The 26,475-nt window shown below is 48.9% G+C and overlaps 2 protein-coding genes across 2 annotated transcripts; one reads left to right on the forward strand and one right to left on the reverse strand.

Annotated features, from left to right (window-relative positions):
- Window positions 1-84: 84 nt before the first annotated feature.
- Window positions 85-9,033, forward strand: FBXO41 (F-box protein 41; the record flags this gene model as incomplete). The annotated part of the gene is made up of 12 exons (XM_084235894.1): window positions 85-986; window positions 2,510-2,735; window positions 3,226-3,299; window positions 3,565-3,923; window positions 4,605-4,846; window positions 5,065-5,180; window positions 5,307-5,459; window positions 5,631-5,726; window positions 7,063-7,181; window positions 7,364-7,522; window positions 8,750-8,865; window positions 8,971-9,033. The coding sequence occupies 12 exons, from the start codon at window positions 85-87 to the stop codon at window positions 9,031-9,033; spliced, it is 2,625 nt and encodes an 874-aa protein (XP_084092020.1).
- Window positions 9,034-14,530: 5,497 nt separating this feature from the next.
- CCT7 (chaperonin containing TCP1 subunit 7) lies at window positions 14,531-25,945 on the reverse strand. Its single transcript, XM_084234707.1, has 11 exons — window positions 25,897-25,945; window positions 24,958-25,058; window positions 22,416-22,541; window positions 21,538-21,590; window positions 21,132-21,303; window positions 18,594-18,758; window positions 17,641-17,829; window positions 16,877-16,974; window positions 16,368-16,500; window positions 15,681-15,887; window positions 14,531-14,972 (listed from the first exon to the last, which is right to left on the reverse strand). Exons 1-11 carry the CDS (start codon window positions 25,928-25,930, stop codon window positions 14,751-14,753), a joined length of 1,500 nt encoding a protein of 499 aa, XP_084090833.1. The 5' UTR covers window positions 25,931-25,945; the 3' UTR covers window positions 14,531-14,750.
- Between the last annotated feature and the right edge of the window lie 530 nt (window positions 25,946-26,475).

The following is a 26,475-nucleotide window of genomic DNA, read 5'->3' on the forward strand; positions in this document are numbered from 1 at the left end:
TCGTCCGCACCCTCCCATGAGCGCGCCCGGCTGACCTGCGGGGCGGCCGAAGTGGAGCCCGGGCGCCCCGGCGGCGGTGGGGCCATGGCCTCGCTGGACCTGCCGTACCGTTGCCCCCGCTGTGGGGAGCACAAGCGCTTCCGGAGCCTGTCGTCCTTGCGCGCACACCTGGAATACAGCCACACATACGAGACGCTCTATATCCTCTCCAAGACCAACAGCATCTGCGACGGTGCCGCAGCCGCTGCTGCAGCCGCTGCTGCCTCCGGCTTCCCGCTGGCGCCCGAGCCCGCCGCCCTGCTGGCCGTGCCCGGCGCCCGGCGCGAGGTCTTCGAGAGCACCTCCTTCCAGGGCAAGGAGCAGGCGGCGGGGCCGTCGTCCGCAGCGCCACACCTGCTGCACCACCATCACCACCACGCACCCCTCGCCCACTTCCCCAGCGACCTGGTGCCCGCCAGCCTACCCTGCGAGGAGCTGGCAGAGCCGGGCCTCGTACCCGCCGCCGCCGCGCGCTATGCGCTGCGTGAGATCGAGATCCCGTTGGGAGAGCTGTTCGCCCGCAAGTCCGTGGCCTCCTCGGCCTGCTCCACGCCCCCGCCGGGTCCGGGCCCCGGCTCTTGCCCCGGGCCCGCTTCTGCCTCGCCCGCGTCTCCTTCACCAGCCGATGTGGCTTACGAAGAGGGCCTGGCGCGCCTCAAGATCCGCGCACTGGAGAAGCTGGAGGTGGATCGGCGGCTGGAGCGGCTGAGCGAGGAGGTGGAGCAGAAGATCGCAGGCCAGGTGGGCCGGCTGCAGGCGGAGCTGGAGCGCAAGGCCGCTGAGCTGGAGACAGCTAGGCAGGAGAGCGCGCGGCTGGGCCGCGAGAAGGAGGAGCTGGAGGAGCGAGCGTCTGAGCTGTCCCGCCAGGTGGACGTGAGTGTGGAGCTACTGGCCTCACTCAAGCAAGACCTAGTGCACAAGGAGCAGGAGCTGAGCCGCAAGCAGCAGTGAGTGGCCCTGGGGGTGGGTGTGCCTGCAATGTTCCCGAGTGGATGATCGTGTGTGTCATTGTGCCATTACCACCACCATGGTAAGTGTACCTGAGTGTGACAGTGAGTGTCTGTATGTGGCCATGGCTTTGTAATACGGGGTTTCATATGCGAGCATGTCATGGTCTGATGGGGCAATGTGTGGGGCCAAGAGTGTCATGAGGAAGTATGTAGCCGACCGTCAGTCCCATGACAGAAGGAATGATCTGTGAACTCTTTTCCTTCTCTGTCCTCCTAACCAAGTCTAGTTCCTGCATTAAAGCACCGAATCTTTTTTCTTTTGGCTACTCAAAGATATGATTCAATTCTCCCCTTTCCCTTTGCAATCATCAGATTTTCTCTATCTACTGTATCATCGTCCCCATAAAAGTATACAAACACTTCTTTTCTGCCATCTGCCGTCACCCTCTCTCCCCCTTAAACCACTGCCCCTTTTCTCTCATCCCTACAGAAAAACTCCTTGAAAGTATTGTTTATACTTCTTGTCTCCAGTTTCTTTTCCCACTTTCTCTCTTGAACCCACTCTGATCAGGTGTCACCAGCACTGCCCTCCATGTCCTCCATGACCTTCCTGTTGCCAAGGCCAAGTAAACCATCTTACATGGACAAGCTGGTCCTTGAAGCATGCACTTCACTTGGCTTCCAGGACACTCCCCCTGGATTTCCTTCTATCTTTTTTTGTCTGTCCTTAGTTTTCTTGCCTAGTTTCTATTTCTCTGATTTTCAAATATAGAATTGTGAAATATATACATGTTATCTATCTATCCTTATTGTAATATAAGCTTCATGGGGGCAAGAATTTTTCTGTGCTTGGTCCACTGCTATATCCCAAATACCTAGAGCAAGTGTCGCACTTAGAAGGTGCTCAATAGAGATTGAATGGTTGCATGAACAATTGTGTGCATTTGGGAGTAAATGTGTGAGTCCTAAGTGTGCTGTGTAAATATGAAACTCCTGAGGTTGGTGCAACAGTAGGTATGCTTCTGTATCTGAGAATGTTTCTGAAAGTTTGTGCATGTGAATGTTTGAATATGTTGGAGGACCGTGCTTGTCTCAGACTTGAGCATGTGCCTGAGAAGAACATGATATCAGTCCATGTCTTGAGCACATGTGGCTGTGTATTGGGCTATGTGTACATGGCTGAGTGGTTATATATACCCATGTTTCTGGAGGGAGGTGGTAGCTGTGTGTGTATATACCTCCGTGTGGCTGTGTGACACTTCTGAGTATTTATCTAGGGCACAGGATGTCTAGTTGTGTGTTTGGACTGCGTGGTGAGGTGTGTTTAGTTTAGTGTGTATGCTTGCTTTTCTGTGGGTCCCATGTTTGGGGCAGTGTGCCTGGGCCTATGCTGCATGTTCCCATGAACAGATGCCATAGACACCTGTGCCCACCTATTGCCCCACTGGTGTGGGTCTTCTCCAGAGGGTGAGTGGGCAGACGGGCCGGGGCACTGGGGTAAGAGACTGCTCCGGGCCCAGGGAGGTGGTGCAGATTGACCAGTTCCTGAAGGAGACTGCGGCACGGGAGGCCAGCGCCAAGTTGCGGCTGCAGCAGTTCATCGAGGAGCTCCTGGAGCGGGCCGACCGGGCTGAACGGCAGCTTCAGGTCATCAGCAGCAGCTGTGGCAGCACACCGAGTGCCAGCCTGGGCCGTGGAGGGGGGGGCAGTGGTGCTGGACCTGGGGCCCGGGGCCCAGGCAGAATGGTGAGTGCCCACCTGCCTTCCCTTCTCTACCTGTCCACTTGTCCGCCCATGGCCCCCTTTCACACATAACCTGACATCAACCCCCACCGTAATGTTCCATGCTGCCCTTCTTTGACTCGTCTCCATAAGCAGATCCAGGCATGAAAAAGGGGTTCAGAAACAGGGAGCTCCTCTGATTGGTCAGAATGTCAGCCCCTGAGGCTGTCATGAGATGTGTTCCAGTGGTCACAGTCTTCAGGGCAATCCCTGCCATCCCTGCAAATGATAGCCATGAGCCAGGGTCTGAGGTGTTGGGTGGATATGGGGAGGAGGCTGGTGAGCCTACCTCTCTGGGCTGTCTGTCTGTCTATTTGTCCATCTTTCCCAACTTTTTTCCTTCTTCTCTCTTTTCCCTCCTCTCTTCTCTCCATTTTATGCCGTTTCTTCTTCTTCTCATCCTCTTGATTCCTCTGCCCCCCCTTCCCTTCCCTCCTGCTCTGGGGGCCCACAGCGAGAACACCACGCAGGCTCGGCCATGCCTAGCACATACGCGGTGTCACGGCATGGCTCCTCTCCCAGCACAGGGTAAGCCTTGGGCCTGGCCCACCCCCCGAAGCCCACCCTTACCCTGGAAAGATCCACTGTATTGGATGGCTGGCCCATCTGGGGGCATGGTTCCTCCTTTCCCCACCCCCATCCTTTCTGGGTCTCCTCTATCTGCCTTTCCACACTCAGAGGGGGCACTTAGAAAGTAGGGTGGTTGGGTGCCCTTGTCTGGTGGGAGGGTGGCTTGGGAAGTTCTGGTCAGCCTGGTGCCCCGCCCCTCACCAACTGGTCTACCCTACCCCAGGGCTTCCAGCCGCGTCCCAGCTGCATCCCAGAGTTCAGGCTGCTATGACAGTGACAGTCTGGAGCTGCCCCGGCCAGAAGAGGGCCCCCCAGAGGACATTGGCCCTGGGGGCTTGGGCACACGGGCCCAGGTGGCCAACGGTGGCTCGGAGCGAGCCCAGCCCCCTCGAAGCTCAGGCCTGCGGCGCCAGGCCATTCAAAACTGGCAGCGCAGACCCCGCCGGCACAGCACGGAGGGAGAGGAGGGCGATGTCTCAGATGTGGGCTCCAGAACCACGGAGTCAGAGGCTGAGGGTCCCTCAGATGCTCCCCGCCCTGGGCCTGCTATGTCTGGGCCATTGAGTAGCTGCCGGCTCTCAGGTGAGTCCTGGGAGGGTGAGCACAAAGGTCAGTCTTTCCCATGGTCCTGGGCCCTCTCTGGGGGACACAGGGCTGAGGTAACAAATCTCCTGGACTCCTGCACTGCCTTTCCCTTTGCCCCAGACTTCCCACCAGGAGAGTGACAAAGTCCCTCCCACACAGTGCCCTTCCAGCCTGGGGCGAGGAGTCATGTGACAGGTAGTGCTGCAGCACAGGTGCTGAGGTTGGGTACTGCACAAGGATGTCACAACCCAGGGGTCCACTCATATAGGTGGGCCCATTGATAGGTGATGACTCTGGCAGCCTCTCACCTGCCTTCTGTTCACAGAGGCCTGCTTTCTATTCAACCATACCCTAGTCCTCCAAACACTTTCCTTCTCCAAACTTGACTCAGCTGCCTCATCCCGGGGGTGAGTTGGACTATGTGATGACCTATGACCTTAAAGAGAAAGTTTACTTAAGGAAAGGCCACCTTTTTCTAGTTTGCGAAATTAGGGATGGGGTGATGCAGAAGAGGGGAAGCAGAGGAAACTTGTCCATCCTCCCAAGTCCTTGGGCCCCCAGCATGGTCTCTCACGCCCATTCATCCTGAAGTTCCTACCCTACCCCAGCTCCCCACCCGCATCTTCACACTGGCCTTTGACCCTCCACACTCACCTTTGACCCTCTGGTATTGTGCAGCCCGCCCTGAGGGAGGCAGTGGGCGGGGTCGGCGAGCAGAGAGGGGCAGCCCCTCACGCTCCAACGAGGTCATCAGCCCAGAGATCCTCAAGATGCGGGCCGCCCTGTTCTGCATCTTCACCTACCTGGACACACGCACACTACTGCATGCTGCCGAGGTCTGCCGGGACTGGCGCTTCGTGGCCCGCCATCCCGCCGTCTGGACACGGGTGCTGCTCGAGAATGCCCGCGTCTGTTCCAAGGTGCCTGTCCTTGCCCGCCACTCTTGCCCTTCCACTCAGCCCTGCTGTGAACCCACCTTTCCCCCTGGCAGAGTCTGGTCCCTCAAGACCTGGTCGTTGCAACCCTTACAACACCCTAACTCCAGCCTGGCTCCCTGAAATGCTCTCCTGGGGCTGGTCCACCTCCAGTCAGCCAAGCTCAGATCCTTTCATCCCTGGAAACCTCTCTCTCCCTGCAGTTCCTGGCCATGCTGGCTCAGTGGTGCACCCAGGCCCACTCACTGACACTGCAGAACCTGAAGCCCCGGCAGAGGGGCAAGAAGGAGAGCAAGGAAGAATATGCCCGGAGCACCAGGTGAGGCTCATGGTGAGGGGTTGGGAGGTTGGGTGCTCCTGAACCACAGACCCCAAATTATACGGAGAGGCTTCTCGGAGGAGGTGGTGTTTCCAAGCAGCAACTGGACCCTTTGGCCATCCCCAGGGGCTGCCTGGAAGCAGGGCTGGAGTCCCTGCTGAAGGCAGCAGGGGGGAATCTGCTGATCCTGCGCATCTCCCATTGTCCCAACATCCTCACTGACCGTTCGCTCTGGCTGGCCAGCTGCTACTGCCGTGCCCTGCAGGCTGTCACCTACAGGTGGGTTCACCCCTCCAGAGACAAAGCCCGTACCCCCTTGGTCTCAGGCCAGGGACCCCGGGCCTCTGCATACCCTTCCCTCAGGGCTTTCAAGCTGCGGGACTCAAGAGCTCTGAGAGAAGAGAGCAGAGGCCACCAGGGTGGGTGGCCCCAGCTTTGTCTTTTTAACAGAAGTGCCACGGACCCCGTGGGCCACGAAGTCATTTGGGCCCTGGGTGCTGGCTGCAGAGAGATCGTCTCCCTCCAAGTGGCACCACTGCACCCTTGGTGAGCCCTGGAAGGGGTGGGGAGTGGATCGGGGTGGACGGAGTCTGGGACTGGGAACAGATCTGGGCGCACCCCCTAATTTGGTTGGAGACATAGATTCACTTTCATCGATCTGTGTGTTTGGGCATTAGGAGCAGGACTTGATAATCAGAGCTGGCGCATGCCCTGGCTTGCTAGCAGTGTGACTTTAGGCAACTTGGTCATAGCTTAATTTTCCGACCTGCAAAATGAAGGTAATAGTTAGGAATCTGTCCACCTTTAGGACTATTGCTGGCACGAATGAGATATATACAAAAAGCCTGTAAGGTCCCAGTCAATGTTCAGTTAACACTAGCTAGGAATACTAATGTTCAGGTTTAACTTGGCATATGAAAGGGTAGTTCAGGGAGGTCAGTGTATACAAGAGTTGGTGGAAAATTCAGACTCTGAAATTGTTCATCGCTGTAGTTACAGTTGGTCAAAGATGCCAGTCTTTCTTGCCCTCTATATGGCAGCTCCTCCCAGGTCACTCAGCGTCCCTTTACTAACAATCCCCAGTAGATGCAGTCACTGCTCCCCTGCCTCCTTTCCTATTACACCTTCCCCGATCCCTGCTGTAGTCCACTCTACAGTCATATCTGTATTTCAGTCTATACCGAACTCACAATTCATACTGCCAACGCTGGGAATGTCTGTTTCTGTATCCCTGGTACCAAGTGCATGACACCAGGGAGATGCCTGTCACCTGGGCGAGTGTTGAGGGATCAGTGTTGAGGGAAACAGCAGGTTTGGCTGAGCAACTGTTTGGTGTGAAAAGGAAGATGGGGCAAGATCAAGAAGGTCTTTTCTAAGGCGTTTAGATTTTTGCATTTTATCTAGAAAATACTGAGGAAACATTGGGGGGTTTTAGATCTTAAAAAGGGATTAAATCCAACCGGTAATGCTCTGTGCCCCATGGCCAGACTCCACTTCTTGAGTACCATGTATCAATACTGTCTATACTGTCCCCTTTATCTCCAACTAGCTCAGTTGTTTTTGGTTCTAATAGGCACTTGCGTACCATTTGTTGAATGACTGAGTGAGAGAAAGTATGAATGAATGACTCAATGTCAGCAGTATAGAGAATGAATTGGCAGGGAGACTAGTTATAAAGTAGATGAATATAGATGGTGGTCTGAACTGTGGGTTGAAGAGTTACTCAGGAATCAGAATCTGCTGGTTTTGGTAGGAGATGAGGAAGGAATCGTCAGGGGTGATGCCGGGTTTCTGACTTAAGCAGCTGGGTGGTTGGTGGGAGCACACTTGGGGTCAGCAGCCAGAAGCTTCCCTGACAGCCTCCTTCTACCCTGTTCTCCAGCCAGCAGCCCACGCGCTTCAGTAACCGCTGCCTGCAGATGATTGGTCGCTGTTGGCCCCATCTCCGGGCCCTGGGGGTTGGGGGCGCTGGCTGTGGGGTGCAGGGCCTGGCATCCCTTGGTGAGTCTTTGCTTGGGATTGGAGTAGGGGTTGGTAGGGAGTAGGCATGGCTGCAACACTGCACTATGATAACCAGTGGGACTTGGGGGCGCAGCCTGGGAGGGGGCAGGAGCACCAAATGCTAGGCAGCAGGTGACTGGAGAGTTTGTTAGCAGAATTATCCCCTTTTTCCCTCTTTCTAGCAAGAAACTGCATGCGGCTGCAGGTCCTGGAGCTAGACCATGTGTCGGAGATCACCCAGGAGGTGGCAGCTGAGGTCTGCCGCGAAGGCCTGAAGGGACTGGAAATGCTGGTGCTCACAGCCACCCCCGTTACCCCTAAAGCCCTGCTGCATTTCAACAGTGAGCAATGGGGGAATACAGGGCAGGGTACAACTGTCCCCTTTTACTATATCTTGTCAGCAAGTAGCTTAACTAAACTCCCTGCTGCACCAGGGAGCGAGCACCAGACTAACCAGGGTTCTAGTCCTGGCATTGCCATCAGTGCCTTTGGAGGCCTGTGTGCCATTCCAAGCCTGCCAACATCTGATCCAAATAATTTGGTTTCACAGACATGTATTACCCTGTGCTTCTGCCACATTGGAGACATGAGTTGGGGATACTATATGCCATGCTGCACACACATACCTGTGAGCCTCTGGCCAAAGGCAGAGGCAGAGCTGCTAAGAGCATAGATTCTAGAGCTGGAATGACCTAGGGCTCAGTTCTGGCTTTACTGATTATTATCTATGTAACACTGGACAAGTCACTATACTTCTGAGTTCTGTATCTGTCTTGTAATTTGACTTTCTTACAAGGTCAACTTGTGGGAGGATTAAGTGAGACAATGTGTGAGTCCCCGAGGAAAATTCTCCATGTGCAGACTCCTTTCTCCCTGGTGTAGGCTCCAAATCATACCTCCTCTGGCTCTCCTTACCCTGCAGCTACCCCCTGCACTTCCAGTCATTTCTCCACCTCCACTGAGGACACAGATACCCAGGTTGGGCTGCTTGCACCCAAATGAAACAGTCAACAAGGATCATTCGGCCCCTGGGAGGACCCCATACTCTGAGTACCGAAGATTCCTTGACCTTATTATCTCCAGGATCCTTTTCCCTCCCCTTTGGCCCCATGACCCTGCTTTGAACCTGACCCCTAGAACCAACTGTTCAGTCTCTGAAATCATGATCTCTAGAATCTCTCAGCCTTCTCACCTTGCTTCTCCTCCGCTGACTTCACGGCAACAGCAAGTCCCTCTGTACTCAACACGTTTGCTTTCTCTCTCCCTCCTCCTCTGCTTCAGCCAAGACTCATCAGCCTCTCCTCAGCAACCTTGTCCTTGTAATTCATTTCCAAATGCCCAGGCCATAGCACAACTGTCCACTCTGCCAGAGAAACCCCTAGAGTCCCCTAGAGTCATTGTCTACTCATACTGAGTGGCATGGATCTGCTCTCCTCTTTATATTTGCAGTGACTGGCTCATGATTGTCTCTCTATAGGGGTATATACCATTAAATTAGTGACAGGAGAGGAGGCAGCCCCATTTGCCCAGGCCAAACACTGACCCCCACCTTACCCACCTTTTTCCAGGCATTTGCCGGAATCTCAAGTCCATCGTGGTCCAGATTGGGATTGCCGATTATTTTAAAGAGCCCAGCAGTCCTGAGGCCCAGAAGTTGTTTGAGGACATGGTGACAAAACTCCAGGTGAGGAGACCACCCTAGGCTTGGGCTGGAGATCTGGGTATGTGATGGGAGGGCCCCACCTGTCTGGCTCTGAAGGGGAACTAACCCAGGGTTTGGTCTCTGCAGGCCCTACGAAGGAGGCCCGGTTTCTCTAAGATCCTGCACATCAAGGTGGAAGGCGGCTGCTAACCCGGGTTGGGGGCGGCAGGGCTCCTGCCAGCCCCACACTAGGGCACTCTCTTTGTACCTCCAGAGGAACTCTGATTTGAACTAGACCTTCAGAGGTCTAGTGTTATCCCTGGCCTCTAGAGGGGTGCGGGGGTGGGTGGGGTGGATGGTTTCCTGGTCTCCTCTTGGGACAGTGGAGCAACAGGCCTGAACTGCCTCTCCCAGAGCAGAGGCTCAGACAAAGGTTGCCCTCCGACCCCCACCATACCCCAGCTGAAGCAGCCTTCTGGGCACAGCCAGTGAGGAGCTAAGTCACCACCAGCACCTGGTGTCACCACCCTGAGGATCTGCAATAACCATCCAGCGGTTCCTTGGCTGCTCAGGCAAGCCCCCCTTCCTGAGGCCCAGCTTCCTGGTCAGGGGCCTCTGCTGGACCCCTGCCAAAGGGTCTCCACAAGGCAGCTCAGACTTGGCAAAGAGGAGCCTTTTCTTCCCAGTGCCCTCTCCTAGCCTTCTGTGGGGCACGCCTTTCAGATGGTCCTCCTGGGCTCTGGGTCCGTATTCTCCAGGGATAACACAGACAGGCCTAGGTGCCCGGACATGTGGTCAGAAGAAAGAAGGGGCTGGGGTGGTGAGATAATGGGAGTGGGCGTGGAAGGGCAAAAGATTCATCTAGAACTTGTTCCCAGGGTATTGAGACCACCTCTCTCAAGGGGAGGGAATTCCCAGGTAGAAAAGACTTAGTTTTTACTTCTGTAGAAAAGACAAGATTCCTCCTCCACATACCCCCACAATACCCCAGAGCTAAAAGGTGCATGTTTCTATACCTACCACCAATCCCGAGCCTCTGGAGGGGCAAGGTAAAAGGGCCTTGGAAAATGCTGTCAGCAGTGAGAAGCAGTTCCTGTCCTCAAGGAATGTCCTTCTAATCCAGGTGCTTGGGAATCTGATGGTCTTTGGGTCTCCAAGGCTGTGTGGGAGTGTCACTGGGCTGCCTTGGAGGAGGCTAGGAGGGCGGTTCGGTTGCTTCCTTTTCTGACTGGTTTGCTTGAAGATGTGGCCAGACCTACAGAATCCTAGCCAGTCTTGCCCCCTTCTCAGTCTCCACCGGCCCCGTGTGCTGAGGGCTGGATTGGGTATCTTCAGCCTAGGGGCAGTGCTAGGTCTGAGCCAGAGCCACCTGGCTTAGAAGGGAACATATCTTCTAAGATACGCTTTAGGGACTACAAGGTGTGTGTGGGGGGGTGTCACTGACCCTTGTATGGTTCCCAAAGGACCAGGTTCTGGCACAAAGGCTCCAAAGACTCAGGTTTCCCCAGTTGCTCCTCTTAGCTTCCACAGTAGATTCTGCCAACCTGCATTTGGAAAGTTCTTTCAAATATGAACCTAGATCCACCTTAGGGTTTTTTTTTCTATAGAGGAGCAGCTTTTAACCCTAACCAGTGGGCTGCTGGTCCTGGCTGGGGTTCTCTAGTTTCTCAGTCTTTCCCAGGGACCCTACTTTCTGCCACAACCTGGTTTGAACATCAAGACCCAACCCTGGATTAGCCGGTACAGCAGCGCACCCACCTCCCTTGGCTGCACATCCAGCTCTATCCCAGCTCTCTTCATTGTTGTTGACTTTTCCTCCCAGGCTTCTTCGAGCCTTCCCTTCTGAGACCCCAAATACCAAGGGTGTCATGTTGGCAACTCTTTGTCTAGTCCTGCACGAAGCCTTGGCTATGTGGTACCTCCTATTCCCTGCTTTGGAGCAGCTGGCTCCATTGGCTTCCCATCCCCAGACCAGTCCCCAGGAGTCATGGGAAGAAGAAGCACAACTTTTCTCTGTCCTCCAGGGACCTGGAAGGGACGTGGAGGCTTATGCAGGGTCTGATTGATCTGGGCATATCAGTCTTACCCTGCCACCTGGCCCTCTATAGCCCCTGCTCCATGTGTCTCTAGGACCAGAGGTGCTGCCCTCCCTGTCTCCTGGACTAAGCACAAAGGGATGCCCTGCTTGGCCTGACCCTGCCCTACTGAGGGATGTTTTTTTGCTCCTGGAAGCCTCTGTCCCTGAATACAAGGGTATGGAATTTCTCTTTGGGTGGGTGCTCAAGTGCAGCCCTGAGCTCACTGGAATCTCTGGCACCAGCCTGGGAAAGGTGAGCTAGAGTGGGAGAGGTGGTGATGAGGACTGATGCCAGTAGGTTCCTTCATTCATTCACTCATTCATGCATCAGCTTTGAGTACTACCAGTATGAGGGGCAAAAGAGTGAACAAGAATCCCCTCCTGCTGGTGGGAAGTTTACCTTTCATGGATTTGGCTGTTTCCAGGAAACTCACCAAGATCCTCCTTCCCCAGTTTTCCAACTGAGTGTTATGAAGGATGTGTGGGAGTGCATCTTATATACGTGCCTGAGGCGGACAGATTTGCATGCCCTGACATTCCTGCATGCCCTGAGAACTGCAGATTTGCAGGCCTCCCATCCAACTCAGTGCTATCCTTTTGCTTCTCTTTAGGAGGATGAGCCCTGCTGCTGAAGGGGGAGCTTTTGTTTTTTGGGATGCTCCTTTTGTTCACTCCTTTGGCAATCATACACCTAGGGCTGAGGAGAGGGGAACAGGGATGGAGGGCCTGGCCACCTCTGGAGCTACCTCATCCTTCACTCACGCAAAGGAGAGCCCTTCTCACACCTAGTAGCAAAGAATATCAAAAGTAAACCATGGCAGGTCCTGGCAGGAATCCCAGGCATGTGTAGAGGGCCCATGGGTGGTGACCACTGCGTATTCCTACCACCTCCCCCTCTATCCAGACAGACCTCAACACCCAGAAGGCTTGGCATATTCGGCCTGTGTGCTTCGTGTGTTGCTCGGACTTCCTCCCTGCAGCACTGGCAGGAAACAAAGGAGATACTCTATATATCTGGGTCCCTGAAGGGAGAGGAAGTAGGCTATTCAGAGCCATGGCTTTTCACTGGCCAGGGATGACCACCTAGGGACCAAAGCAGCTCAACTTTTCCTAGTCCCATGAGAGTGGAGATTGAACCAGCCCCTCGTGAATTGCTTCCCCCAAAAAAGAAAAAAACCAACCTCCTTCTTCCCAAGGCCTGCTGCTCCAAGGTTTGGCTCTGTCCTTTGCCTTTGGGTCCTGCCTGTTCCCCTGGCCCTGGTCTCTAGTCCTCTGAACATGGGTGGATGGGGAGCCACCCAGGCCCCACTCCCTCTTAGGGGCTAAGTTGAAGATCTTCCCTGCGTGACTACTGGTGCCAAAGACCCAGTTCCAGGTGGACTTGGGGTTAAAAACAGGAGATGATGAGTGGTGCACAGAGGAGTTAACTCAAACTCATGAGCTCTGTCCCAGTCGGTCCCTGAGGAGTATAACTTCCCTTCCCAAGGGGCCTGGCACTTCTGTTTGTCCTTGGTGACCATGCTTCCTCACCCAGCCTTGTCCTAGGCCTGCGTTTCTGTATATATTGCTGTGTATCGTGTGTATGTATTTATTCCTGGACAAGTGTGTTGATCTGCAGCCCTTACCTAAGGATAAGGTTTAGGACTGGGTGAAGATCAGAACACCAGGGCCAACTAAGGCAACAGCTCCTATGCCTTTCCTAACCCCTTGGGACCCTGGCCAGTCCCAAGACTGCCCTGACAATCAGGCAGGCTTCCCCCCTCCAAGCCCCAGCCTCCCTTGCCTCCATTGGCACGACCCCAGGGAAGCTTGGCCTTGGGTTCCCTAGCCTCTGCTCTGCACTAGTAGGGGTGTTGCATCCAGGTGCAGAGGTCTGAGGTGTCTTAGGCTTGCCTCGTGGTTGCTGCCAGTTGGCTTGGCTCTAGTAGGCACTGCTGGTGGGGAACCTGCACAACTGGCCTTCAGGCCCTGCCTTCCCTGCATAGCCAGGCTGCAATGGGCCTGAGTTGTGAGAAGGTAGTTTCCCTCACCCCAAGCACATCAGGCAGAGGGGTGGAGAGCATTTTTTGGTTTTGTTTCTAAAGTGGTGCCTGTACCTCCAGCCCCCAGGGGGCCTTCCCTGGCCCCACTTCTCTGCCCCACCCAGGCATCACCATCCCAGCACTTTGCTTCGTGTCACCCATAGATGCCCCTTTGCTGAATGTACCCAAGTGTATGTATTTAAAAAGACCCAGGGGCATCGGAGAATTTACGACTCTGTATCCAATAAAAGATGGTGAAACTGGAATATCTGCCTTGGGGGAGTAAATAGTAGGTTTATTTGTCAGTCTGTGTCACCAAGTCTTTCTGCAGCTACATTGCACTGAGGCAAGAAGTAGATGATCCTGTAGGCATCAATGGGGTGAATGAAGTATTAGGAAGATTTGTCCTAGGACTACAGACATCTTTGGAGAAAGGCATCCAGTTTGCTGCCCCAGCCACAGTTCACCCTGGCAGTATCTGCCAAGGACAAAAAGCCTTAGTTGCATTTTTTACTGTCAGCTGGGAGAAGCCCTCTTAAAGGGCAAACCTGGCACAAGAGCAACAGGTACCACCTGGGTCCTCACAGGCTTGATCTCCCCAAGAAGCTCTAAGCCAGCTAATCAGGTTTTGGCATGGAGACAAAATTGCCGATCATGGTGTGACCTCAACTTCCCCATTTTACAACATGGGGTTACCCCACAGATTTAATAGGTCTTCAGAAAAAGGACAGGTATTTCAACTAAGTGTGCCTCTAGCATCAAACAAGTAGAATGCGCATTTATCTCCAAAACTCTGAGCCAGATGTCCTTACCTTTGGCATACTGATAAAATAGCTGAAACAATTAGTTTGCCCAAAGACCATCAAGTTATGAGGATACCACCCAGCCTGCTTTTGGGTCTATCACCAGGACTGGTCAGATTCAAGAGATTTTTAAAAAATCATGTCCCAGTTTCAGGTAGTGAAAAAAGTTGCAGGGCCTCAAGATGACATAATTTTTTTTTAAATTTCTAACTCCAAACATTACTAATTACAAAGCTGCAGATGAGCATAGGACTAGTGTATACAAGGAGGCACTTGAGACCCTGTTGATTACCAGTTTCTTTGTGCTGGTCATTCCATACTTCCACTGGTTAGAAAAAGTGAAAGGGACCCCCCCCCCCCAAGGCCATCAGTGGTTGAACTGAAGACCAGGTGCTTTATTCTTTCAGCCACCTTCTAAGAAGCCAGAGTTGCGAGGGGATGTACCCCTCTAAAACATTCTTTCAAGATAGCCTACTTAATCTGAAGGTCTTAAGTAACAGGGATCAAAAGATTCAGCCAAGAAAATGCAGACAAGGCAATGTAACACATTTACACAAACCCAGAAAGTAACCTTGGCGGCAGTGCCTGGCAAGGACAGGACTAAAGAAAATCATGTTAGAAGGAAGCACCTGTGCATCTCCCAGCAACTTCTGGGGCTAAGAAAACAACCAAAATGAACCGTCTCAACAAGGCCATGCAGGTGGAGCACCCCAGTGACAGAGTAAACCCACTCTGCCCTAAGAACCACAGGCTATTGAGAACTTACTCCAACAGAAGGGAAGAGTCTTTTCTACTTGTTGGGTGAGTATATATAAAGCTAAAATTCCAAGCTGCAGTCAAGATGTTTATGAGTAACACTAACAAGCCCGAATAACTTGCAAAGTGGATTGTAAGTCTCAAGTTTTATTTAAATAAACTTCAGTGAGAACAGACTGGGCCACCCTGTAAAAGCAATGACCCAAGACAGGAGAGTAGTGCACCCTACAGCCAGCCTGCCAGCCACTCAGGTGAGGAGTGAGGTGCTTCTCAATGGGGCCGGCCACGACCTCGCCCACGACCAGCAGCTGGGGGAGCATCCACTGTCGAGCGAGGGTTCTTGATTGTTTCATCTACTGACACGATAAGGCATGCGGCCTCAGAGGCTGCAGTCAGGGCATTGATCCGCACCATAGCTGGTTCCCACACGAAGGCCTCAAAGTTGTCAGCAATGTCCTCATTGTTGATGTCCACCCCATACCACTTACCCCCCTAAAAGAGCAGGAAAAGAGGAGGTAATATAGAACTGCCCTCAAATTTCTTCTCGCATACCTTGCAAAGACTCAGATTTGTTAGGACCCCCTGACTCTCTGAACCTGCTGATGTCTCTGAGAAAGACAGCATATGTCTACAGGAGTCTATCAGGAACCTGGAAGTGCTTCTATTCCCATCTCTGCCCCTGCTCACCACACCCTTCAGACACTGGGCATGCCGATCATGCTAGAGCTCCCAGATAAGCTGCTGTGTACCGAGGACTGCGGAGCTCAAACTATGGTTCTCAAGGAGAACACTTTCCAATCCCTTATTTCATTTATCCTCTCACTGCTTCAATTAATCACCATTTTACTGATGAGAAAACTGAGAAAGAACTAGAGTGACTTGCTTAAAATCCTGGCACAAATCAGAAGCAAGGCCACTGAGTGCTACAGTGTTAAGTACTTAAATCTCCAAATAAACATTTGCTAAAACCAATAAACAAATAATTTTAAGTTGGACGTCACAAGTTGGAGTTGGTAGAGCCATGGTAGGACTGCATGTCAGCAGGGTTCGTCTGGTTCCCCTGCCCTCAGAGGAGTCAGTTATCAATAGTTGGTGTCAACTGGGCTGAACATGCAGAGTTTGAGCAAACACAGTACATGCCACCACACATTCAGATCTAGCCTCATCCAATCATCCCCGAACCCTGGAGAAATGACTCACCTGGGCATGCCGAGCTCTCAGCTTGTTGAGGATATTGGTGGCATCAAAGCCAGCATTGTCACACAGCTGGCGTGGGATAATTTCCAAGGCTTTGGCATAAGCCCCAATCAATAGCTGCTGCTTTCCTGGAATGGTCCTTGAATAATCCCGCAGGTACTTAGAGAGCTCCATCTCAATGGCCCCGCCACCAGCCACCACTGAATCATTCTGCAGAGACCAGACCCACATCTCAACGCAAGCAGATCCTCCTGATTCAAGCTCCAGTCACTGTCAAGTGGGGCTGCTCAGTCAGTAGGTCCTCTAGCCCAGAGAGTGGTTTTGCATTCCTTCCTCCCAGCCTAATTCCCAGGAGTCCTGGTATGGCCCTTGCCTAGCACATTCCAACTTCAACCCACTGAACATATGGTTTCTGATCATCTTCAAGATCACCTGAAGGCCAGGTGCTTGAGGGCAATGGCACAACCCTTGAGTGACTAATCCACAAAGACAGGTCTTAGCCTTTAAGGCACCATGACCTATTATTATGAGACTGAGGCTCACTTCCTGATTTGTTAGGCACATGAAGACCAGTCTACTACCCAGGACAGGTTATACAGGGAAGGAAGGAACACACAAGGAACACACTAGGGTCTTGTCAGTTTGGGAGGCAGAGTGGCCTGTGTAAGCAGGGAGATACCAGCCCAGTACCTTGATGGCCCTCCTGACAATCATGATGGCATCATGCAAGGACCGCTCTGTCTCCTCCATAAATTGCTCAGCGCCACCGCGGAGGATGATGGTGCAAGTCTTGGCCTTGGGACAGCCAGTGAAGAAATTGTACCTACATCCAGGGTCAAATCATACACGTCAGCTCCTTTCTGTTAACCAACCTCCTGCGTTCTGATCTCACTACCAAGTTCTCAGCAGCTGTTCTTCTGTTCCCCACTAAGTTGCTCCAACCCCACACTTGAAAACATGTTCTTGGGAAGTTCTGGGGCTGTACCACAAGGCATAAAGAGTTGTGGAATCAGACTTTAGACCCAACTAGATCTTCACTCCTGAACACTCCGTATCTGAGTTCTTTATGTCCCAAAAGGTGAGAGCTCAAGAAAAAGTATCATGAGGTATAAATGACCATGCTCAACAGATGGAAAAAGGCCAGACCCAGGACTCAGATCTCAAGTCCAGTCAAAAGGTTGCCCAGGTCAGTGGCTCACCTCTCGCCTCCAATCTGTGTCTCTTCAAAGACCTGGCAGCGACCCAGCACGTCTGCTGACAGAGAATTCACACTGGTCTGGATTGAGCCTCCGCAGGCCTGAAGAGTACAAGGCAAGATGATCCAGCAGTGAAGGCTCACATAAGGCTAGATGTCAGCTTCCTGACACGTAGCCTCAAAATCAATTCCCATGTTGTACTCTGCCCCAGAGCCCTCTGCACTAGGAAATCCACTTGTTCCCTTGACCAGTAGGTGATTCTTATTCCCTCTAGAAGGGCAGAACAAAACAGAGCTAAGACATGACAGGCAAATAGGCCCAGTTAAAAGGAGATAGGAGACTTAGCTTTACCCAACACACTCTCTTCCAAACTAGGGCACTTTGGGTGAAGCAAATTGATTGAGGATCAGTGCTTTAGAACTAAAAGTGTCTCTTGTAAGATGCACAAGAATGGAGGAAATCTGGCTGGAAGCACCAATCATTGAGCCTGCTTAGCTGTTTACCACTTAGCTGTTTACCACTTAGCTGTTTACCACTAAGTTCCCTCACAAACCCGATTTGTTTCCTGACTTGTTCTGGTTAGAGAAGCTTTACAGCAGTCTGTATACCAAGCACATGTATACTGTGCAATGATTCACTGAAAGTTAAAATGACAGGGTTGGACTGACATTTCAACTGGACAGTGTTGAAATGTCAGCATACCAGGCATAAATGAAAACCTATCCAGGGCCCTGAGGCCAAGAAGTAGTCTCTCAAAGTTTGGTTACCATCATTGTCCTCTTCAGATCCTCCTCCGGTACTCGGCCAGCACAGAACATGTCCCTGTCAGCAAAGTACTGGGTAGCTACGTCCCCAATGGGGAGTTTGGATAAGACGACTTTGGCTCCAGAAAGATGGATCTTCTCTAACTTGTTATACAGAATGTTCCACTCAGCATCGACAATTGCCTGATAGTCCTAAAGAGACCCAGAAAAGGTATGGTAGGGGGCAGCATATATGATGGCTAAAAAATAAGCCCAAAACAAAGTATGTTGATTTAGTTGGGAATGAAAAGGGGTACACAGAATAATGTCTCTTCAGTCCAAGTGAAAAAGGACCCTCATAAAATTAACTTGGGAACCACTTAAAAATTTTAGACATAAATGCAAAAAGTAATCCCAGAATTGGGAGCTATTCAGAGTTGACACAGTGAGATATGAAAAATAGTTTAGCCTGGATGAGTTCTGGCCTCCCTTGGGGTGCTTCACCCATGAAGTTCCCAATGAGAGGAAAGACCCCTTTCCAAAGGCCATACTGTGTTGTGCACACACTGCCTAAGAGCTCATAGCTGGGGGATACTACTACCTCTAATGATAGCCTTGATGATCTCAATGACAGAAACAACTCTCTCTGTAGCATAGACCCAGTTTGGAAGGGGAGGACCCCACACCTGACCAACAAAGAATCAAAATACTGAGTAAGCTGGATGGCTAGAGAGCCCATGCCAGCCCCATCCCAAGGGGCAGGGGATAGTATTTCAGGTCTGCCCTATCCAAATCTCCTCAGGCTGAGGTCACTCAGGGAGAGCATAGAGTGAGAAAAGCAGCACGCCCCTATTTAGACATTAACATTCAGGGATATAGGAGGGGAAAGGGATCCATAAGGAGCTTAAGAAACAGATGGGCCCAAAATGACCAGAAAATTTTCCATTTCCATGCCACTGCCAGCTGTTGGTGCCTACCTCAACTGTGTGGACTCTAACTTCAGCATTATCTTTCTCAGCTTTCAGCTCGAGCTCAACATTTAAAAGTGCAATTGTTGGATTATTGTACTTTTTGGGTTGCATTTCAAAACCAGCATAAGAGAAAGTCTTCTTGAATGCGACGCCAGCTACCAGCTGGGACTCCTGTTAAAAAAAACCAAATATTCCAAAGTTTAGTACTAGCATGAAACAAAATCAAGCTAACAAATGATATGCTGGACTTGTGTGTTCATTCCTGTGAAGGGGAGTTAATCATGTCATTATTTCACTGTTGTAACAAAGCCTTTCATTATCATAAAGGCAGGGAAAAATAGCATAAAACTTATTTTGCTCACTTCTCAATCCCTTAGAACATGAACTTCTTTGCTTGTGCCAAAACAGAGTATCCTATGGGACATAATGTTACACTTGGGACTGACTTCAGAACTATTAGGAGACTTAGGTTCAAATCTTAGGTCTCTCTCTTACTAACGAGACCAAGTCATTTCCCATTCCATTAAGAAAGGTATTCAGTTCAATAGCCTACAGGTTTTCTGCCCATGCCAATCTAGAATTCTAATGTATACTACTGCAGCCAAATGGTGAACAAATTCTTGCATCATTCAAAACCATAGTCTTCTAAAGGGAATGATGTCTGAGCCAAGATGGAGGAACGGAAATTAATTATATAGAAATAAGGATGACAGGAACGTTCTCAAGAGGCAGACAGTGTGGTGGAATCAGGAAACGAAAAGTCACTTGTAGTTGCTGGAATATGAAGTAGAAGGCAGGGACCAGTTTAGGAGAATCTTACACAAGGCTGAAAGAAGGATGATCACTGGCAAAACAAAGATCTTGGGAATAAGCAAAAGATATAGACTGAAGAAATAAGCAGTAAACTGGTAGGTGCAATAATGGTAATCGACAAGTTGTGAGACTTGAGAAGGTTTTCCAGGATGATCCTAGATTTTGGATTTGAATTTGACTTAACAGTTGTGGTACCAATTATGCTAAGGAATACAGACAATGCTGACAGGTATGGATAACAAGATAATAAAGGCAGTAGCAGTCAGGAGTGTGAGGCTCAAGGGAGAAGTGAAGACTAAAGACATAAATGAAAGTTCTCAGTGCTAAGATAACTGTAAGTAATTACTCCTAACATTTATTGAATGTAGTGTGTTAGGCTTTATGTTATAGATTTTACATGCTAAGAATGTGGGACAGTCTAAGGAAAACATAAGAGGGGCTTAGGGCCCCTGCATTCTCACTGGATAAGATTATTAGTTCTGATCCCTAGTTTAGTGGATGCCAATCAAGTACCAAGAGTACTTCATGCAGTGAGTGAAGACAAAATCAGCAAGCCATGATGTAAAGAAGGAGTTAAAACTGATAACGGGGTTCAAGGACAGGAAAGTGGCTCAGATGCATCCAGCTTCCCCACAACTTTACTACATAGAGAGTCTCAAATCCACCCACAGGTGCTAGGACAGGAGAATGTCATGAGTGAGAATGCAAATTGGGAAGATGAAAGTCAAAGAATAAAAAGTGTAAGGGTCAGGCTATATTTTAAGCAGGCCTGGCCCTGTCCAAATCACTTCAGGCTCAGAAAGAACAGAAAGGTTAAGGAAGAATACAGTAAGAAATACAGCTGGTCAGCTGTTGGAAAGGTCAAAAGTAACACAGAGACTCCAATATCAAAGAATGTTTTCAGACTGATACCACTGTTGAAAAAGAATCACTTATGCGATGTAATACAGTAGCTAATCATGTGCTGCCAATCATGTGCTGCCATTTAAATTTAAATAAATGAAAATAAAATTTCAAATTCATTAGCTACCTGCATTTCAAGTGCCCAGTAGCCACATCTGGCTAGTGGCTACCACAATAGACAGCACAGATGTATTTAACAGTCTCACCATCACACAAAGTCCTTTTGGGTAGCAATGAGTTAACAAATCCTAAAATGTTGGTAAATGGACAGAAGTTATAGGATGTGGTGTATCACAAGCAATCATTTATGTCTAAGGAAATAATTATTTATATAGAGATGCACATAGTAATTCTGGAAAGGGAAACACCCACATACAATATTGGTTGTAGGGGCAGGAGTGGTATAGGGGACCTTTATTTTTTACTTTAGACTCTTTTATAAAGTTTGAACTATGCATTATCTATTCAAAAGAAATTAGTAAAAAAAAAAGTTGACTATATCACTTGGAGAAGAATGAACTAAAAAGTGCCTCTCAGATTTATTCACCAAGACGGCCATAGATAATTTATCAAAGCCAGTCTACCCTCTTACACTTTAGCACTGTGATTCTGAAAAATCAGCTAGTTCAGTCTCCCATTCTGCTGACAAATATTGGTCCATAGAGGATACAAAATTTATCTCCGGTAACAGCCAATATTGGCTATATGCAGAATACAATTCAAGTCTGACTTCTAGTCCAATGTGAGTTCTTTCTACAACTATGTGTACTCTCCTCCTATATCAACGGTTTAAGCCAGAGCCTTTTGGGGAGGCCACCACAGGCTTACCTCTAGGGCTCCACCTTGTACCTTCTTGATTCCAATCATTTTAAGTTGCAGCAAATCATCAAGCATCATCACTGCATCCACCACCATCTTAGCGAAGAAGGCTTTCTGCTGGGAGATCAGCTTGGAGCTCAGAGCAGTCATGGCACACTTTTCTAGCAGTTTTCTCTGCTCCCTGGGACAGAGTGGTGGGACCTGAATTAGGCCTTGGAAAGACTCCGTTGTTTGATTCTCTTGCAATGTACAGACAGTTTTTAAATTCAGTCTATAGCCTCTTTTGTGCTATAAGTTGAGTCACATAGAAAGAACCATATAGCCCCAGCCCCATACACTAATCACAAAACACTGCATCCAAGTTGACCACAGAAAGTCAATGTTCTGACAAAGCCCACCACCACCACCAACTTACACTTTATCTGCCCTTTTCACAGTCACGGCAATCTCTTTGATCTTGTTAACTGCCTGCCAAGAACAAAAGTTGAGTGAATCTCTCATGCTAAAGATAAACAACAGAAGTAGATTTCAGTCTCTTTTGCCAGTCCCCAATCTGTCTATTCCCAAATATTAAGCATTTCTATTCTATAACAGTTGAAAAGACTTTCCTAAGTCTTGTAGGTGCCCAGAAAAATATAAATCTCTATAGTTTTAGAAAACTCCCAAAGTTAGAAATGTAGTGTAGGTACAGTTCTGAAGAATCATCAGGGTATGCCAGGATTTAGCTCTGGATCTGCAGGTAATACACTAAAATAAATGAGTAGAAACAAGCTATCATACTAGATTAGCCAAACTTTCTGGCTTATGGAAAATACCCGATAATTTCTAACACTTTATAATTATTATTGTGTCACATTAATTAGATGTTATATACAACTTTGTGCCTTTTCATAAAAACTTCTCAGTTATTTTAACGTCACTCCCAGAGTTAGTGATGGGAGAAAGTAAGGCCTGGTGGATTGACTTGCCCCAGGTCACAAAACGAAAGTCAATAAAAGCAAGGTCTCAAGATATGCCATGATGTACCTGATTAAAACAAAAGCAGCAATCACAAACTGAGCCTTATGATATGTCTATATGATAGCCTATCAGGAAACCTGAGGCATAATAACATTAAGCAATATATCTAAGTCAGATAGCTACTAAATGTCATAACTGAGATTCCTTGGAAGTAGAATTCAGAAAATGTCCAGAGAACCCTAATCCCAGTCCTTCTACACCCTACTAAAGTTTTATCCTGAGAAAACAGCAAGGTGCCTGGGCACAAGGCAAAGTTAATTAATACTCCCATACCAACTGAGTGGCAGTACGGAAAGCTCGAATGATGATCTGTGGGTGCAAACCTTCCTCCACATATGGTTTCACCTGCTTCAGAAACTCTGCAGCCAGTAGTGTCACTGAGGTGGTGCCATCACCAACCTGGGAGAGGACAATAGGATAATTCACATTTTCGCATGGCAGGGATAGAGTCCCCAAATCCCATTTTTGGGCAATATACCCATTTAAACTGAGGGCTGTTTATTCATTTTTTTTTAAATTATTTATTTATACATACATACAAGCACTGGGTACAGTCAGAAGCGCGGGAGGGTGAGAGAATTCACCAGAGCCAGAGTGGGAAACAGTACAGGCAGACCAATGATATACTGCTGAGGGGAGCAGCGGCGGCAGGAGAGATCTGCGCGCCATGTGGGACCTTTGCCGGTGGCTGGGAATTGAACAGGCGCTGCATAGGCTGCGGACAGCTTCGCAGCCCAGCAGCCCAGTGCTCAACTGCTGCGCCACCGGGGAGGCCCATAAACTGAGGGCTGTTTAAATGGGTATAAAGGACTTTCTGAAAGCACAGGTTTTTGCAACACGTAGAAGAAAGCGGATGGGTGTTAGGTATCATCGCATTCAATGGTCCTAGGCCACAAATTTAATTCCTCAGCCAGGCTCATTCTTCAAAGAGAGCTAATGGGACAATCAAAATTCCTCCAGATTAAAAAAATCATATATGCAAATTAACTGATGACTTATTTATTATGTACAAAGCACTGTAAGACCATCAAGTGATGCTTATAATGCAATGCTCACTTGTCACAAAAAATCATGGTAGCAAAAGGCATGAGATAAATATTCTTTTAGGAGCACAAAGAACTACAGGAGCTTATAATTTTCAACCAAATTCCACTTTTAACACGAACCTCCCAGATCAGTCCAAGTCCCTTATATATATTTTTTTTTCTATAGAGGCATGTTTTATTTATTTATTTATTTGCTTGTTTGTTTGTTTTGTTTATACATGCACTGGGTACAGTCAGAAGCGCGGGAGGGTGAGAGAATTCACCAGAGCCAGAGCGGGGAGCAGAGCAGGCAGAAGGACTGAAGTACACTGCTGAGGGGAGAAGCGGGCGGCAGGAGAGGTCTGCATGCCATGTGGGACCCTCCTCCGGTGGCCGGGGAGCAGCCGGGGATCGAACTGGCGCCGCAGAGGCCTCGGGCAGCTTCGCAACCCAGCACTCAACCGCTGCGCCACCGGGGAGGCCCCAAGTCCCTTATATTTTAAACACTGTTTTGCTGTTTGGAATAAGCATATTACTTAGTCCACTAATCTTTCTTACATGGCAATTTTCTACAATGGGATCTAAGCTTTATTTTTAATGAAGGAGAAAAAGAATAAGGACTATTAAGAACTCTACCTATCCTCTCATTTGGAAGAAATTTACCTCATTTACGTTTAATTCATTTATAAAGGAATCTCAAGGGGGAGGGAAGGGTTACTGTGGTGAAGAGTTTAAGCTGTCAGAATTTTGGACAGGAAGATAGTACTTCCTTGCTGAAGACTAAGAGACCGAACCCAGATTCTTCTCACTTTGTCATACTGTCTCATAGGCTATTAGGCTCCAATAAACATTTTAATATAACTTCAGGACACACTGTAATACCTATCTCTCTCAACATTTACAGATTTCCCTTTTATCCAAAAGTAGAATACTCCTATTTTATAGCATTTGGTTGGTTATGTTTTGAGATTAGGAGCACTATTACCACTAAATTATACAGAAACATTCTGAGCATTTCCAGACCCCAAAAATAACATACTAAATCTTTCCAAATAGGAAAGGTCTACTTTCAGGTGGTAGGAAAACCAGAATTATTGACTCCAGTGTTAGTGGTTTTTAAAAAGGTACACTGGTTGATACCACTTACTTTTACACATTAGGATGGTAAACTACCAGGTCTCCCTGGTGGCCAACGGGTTAATTCTCAGTGCTACCACCATGAAGGCCCGAGTTCGATTCCTGGCCAGGGAGCTAACCTACGTGGCACAGAGGCCCTCTCCTGTTTTCCCACTGTTCCCCTCAGCAGTGTATTTCAGTGGATCTGCCTGTTCAGCTCCCCACTGTCTCTGGTGAATCCTGTTACTCCCCACATCTCTGGCCTGCACCCCATTCTATGTAAAAATAAATAAGTAAAATCTTAAAAAAAAAAAAAAAAAAAAAAAAGATGGTAAACTACCACCATTAAAAAAAAAAAAGACACATGGGAAATGTAGTGTTTCCAGTCCCATTTTATATGGTGACTAACAGGTGAGAGTGTATATTATTTACCTACCAACTCATATGAATGGCAGCACCTGGTCCTGGTTCTTAAGATACTGGCTACATGCAATGAAATGGTATACATTTTTAAAAGACTACTAATTCCATCTAAGTATGTTTATAAGCATGTATTATCTGTATAAGCATGTATTAACTTTACATATAAAAATCACAAGATTTTGGGGCAGAGCAAAGGAGCACACTGCCATGTGTTCCCACCCCATTTAAACACATAGGCTTGATTTTCCCACCTCAGCATCCTGGGATTTGGCAATGTCCACTAAAGTTTTTGCTGCAGGATGGACGACATCAAGGAGTTTCAGAATTGTGGCCCCATCATTAGAAATTGTTGCTTTGCCTTAAAAGGAAAAAACACAAAGCAAAAAATTAAAGGCCTTTTCCTTTAAAATTTTATTTTAATTAAGTTATTTTGAGCGAGGTAACACTGGTCTATAACACTATGTTTTAGGGGTATGGGGCCTTCAAATTATGTCATTACACTAAACTCCCCAGAAGCACCAATAATCCTCCACTAAAACCCATTGAGCTCTTCCATTCCTTATTCCTCAGGAGCCCCACCTCCCCTTCTGATAAACCTCAATAAAAAACCTTTTCTAAAATTGTCTTCTAGGTAGACAATTTAAGACTTGGCCCCACGTGCACTTAGTTAGAGCAGGGCAGAGGAGATTATGGCAGGAATGAAGGGAAATACCAATCTGATCTTTTTAGCTTTGTGCACAAAGGACCACTTAAATCACAAATTTCCAAAGATCATGAGCTCCTGATTTCCTCTGAGCAGCAAATCAGCATAACTCAAATGGATGCAGAAAAATGTGTTCTAAATAAGAATGAGTAATCACTTAGATATTAACACAACTGATACCCTAGTATCTCACATGTTATCTAATATACTAAAACATAAGGAGGACTTACTCATTGTCTTGGAAATATGATACAATGATGACATTGGTGGTTCCACTTCATGTTTCTAGGTTGTATCTCTCTCTGAGACAACAGGCTCTTAAGCCCAGTTTTCCCAACATAGTCCTGCAGGGCTCAGTATGTGGGACAATGTATGAAATGGAAGTGCTTCACAGTGATTAATTTCTCAGAGATCTTAAAAGCAGTGATTTCTGACGCATCCTCCATGAGCCCCAAATGCTCCCCAAGGACCTTCGCCTCTCCTGCACACTTACCTCTCCCATCCACAATGAGCTTGTCCATGCCACGGGGGCCCAGGGTGGTTCTTACGGCCTCAGCAATCACCTGGCAGGCACTGATGTTACTTACAAGCTGGGGAATGCCTTGGGAGCTATCAGTCCCCTCTTTTAACAGGATAACTGGTGTGGGCTAGACAAGAAAGAGCAATTGACTGTTTTTAATAATCATCTATCAAAATGACTCAAGGAGGAAGGGGAGAGGAAAAATGTTCCCAACTTCCCTGCAACAGAAATAGCTAAAGGCCCTTTAAAACCACATCTCCCAACTGCCCACCACATCCAATCCTTAATCGTACACTGGCCTCTACCTCCACACACTGCCATGGCCACAACATCCTTTGAAGGTGTGTTAGAAAGTGGTTTGAGAAGCACTTACCTAGTCTAAAAGAACAAATCAAATAATGCACCTCTGGTGCCCAGTTAAACAAGCACAGTTTTCCAATATCTGACCCTATTTCCAGTGTTGAGGAATCAGGTCAGAGCACAGCGGGAAGCAGCAGGACATGCTCAAGGTTCACTCTCCAGCAAAACATCTACATATTAGTTGGT

Source organism: Talpa europaea (genome assembly GCF_964194135.1).
Source record: "Talpa europaea genome assembly, chromosome: 6".
NCBI classification, from domain to species: domain Eukaryota; kingdom Metazoa; phylum Chordata; class Mammalia; order Eulipotyphla; family Talpidae; genus Talpa; species Talpa europaea.

Coding starts and splice junctions, on each gene's coding strand:
- CCT7 (XM_084234707.1), bottom strand. CDS start 25,930: ATGGACAAGCTCATTGTGGATGGGAGAGGTAAGT. Junction 21,304..21,537: donor GTGAAAAGGGCAGATAAAGT/GTAAGTTGGTGG, acceptor ACTCTGTCCCAG/GGAGCAGAGAAAACTGCTAG. Junction 15,888..16,367: donor TTGTCAGGAGGGCCATCAAG/GTACTGGGCTGG, acceptor TGGTCTCTGCAG/AATGATTCAGTGGTGGCTGG.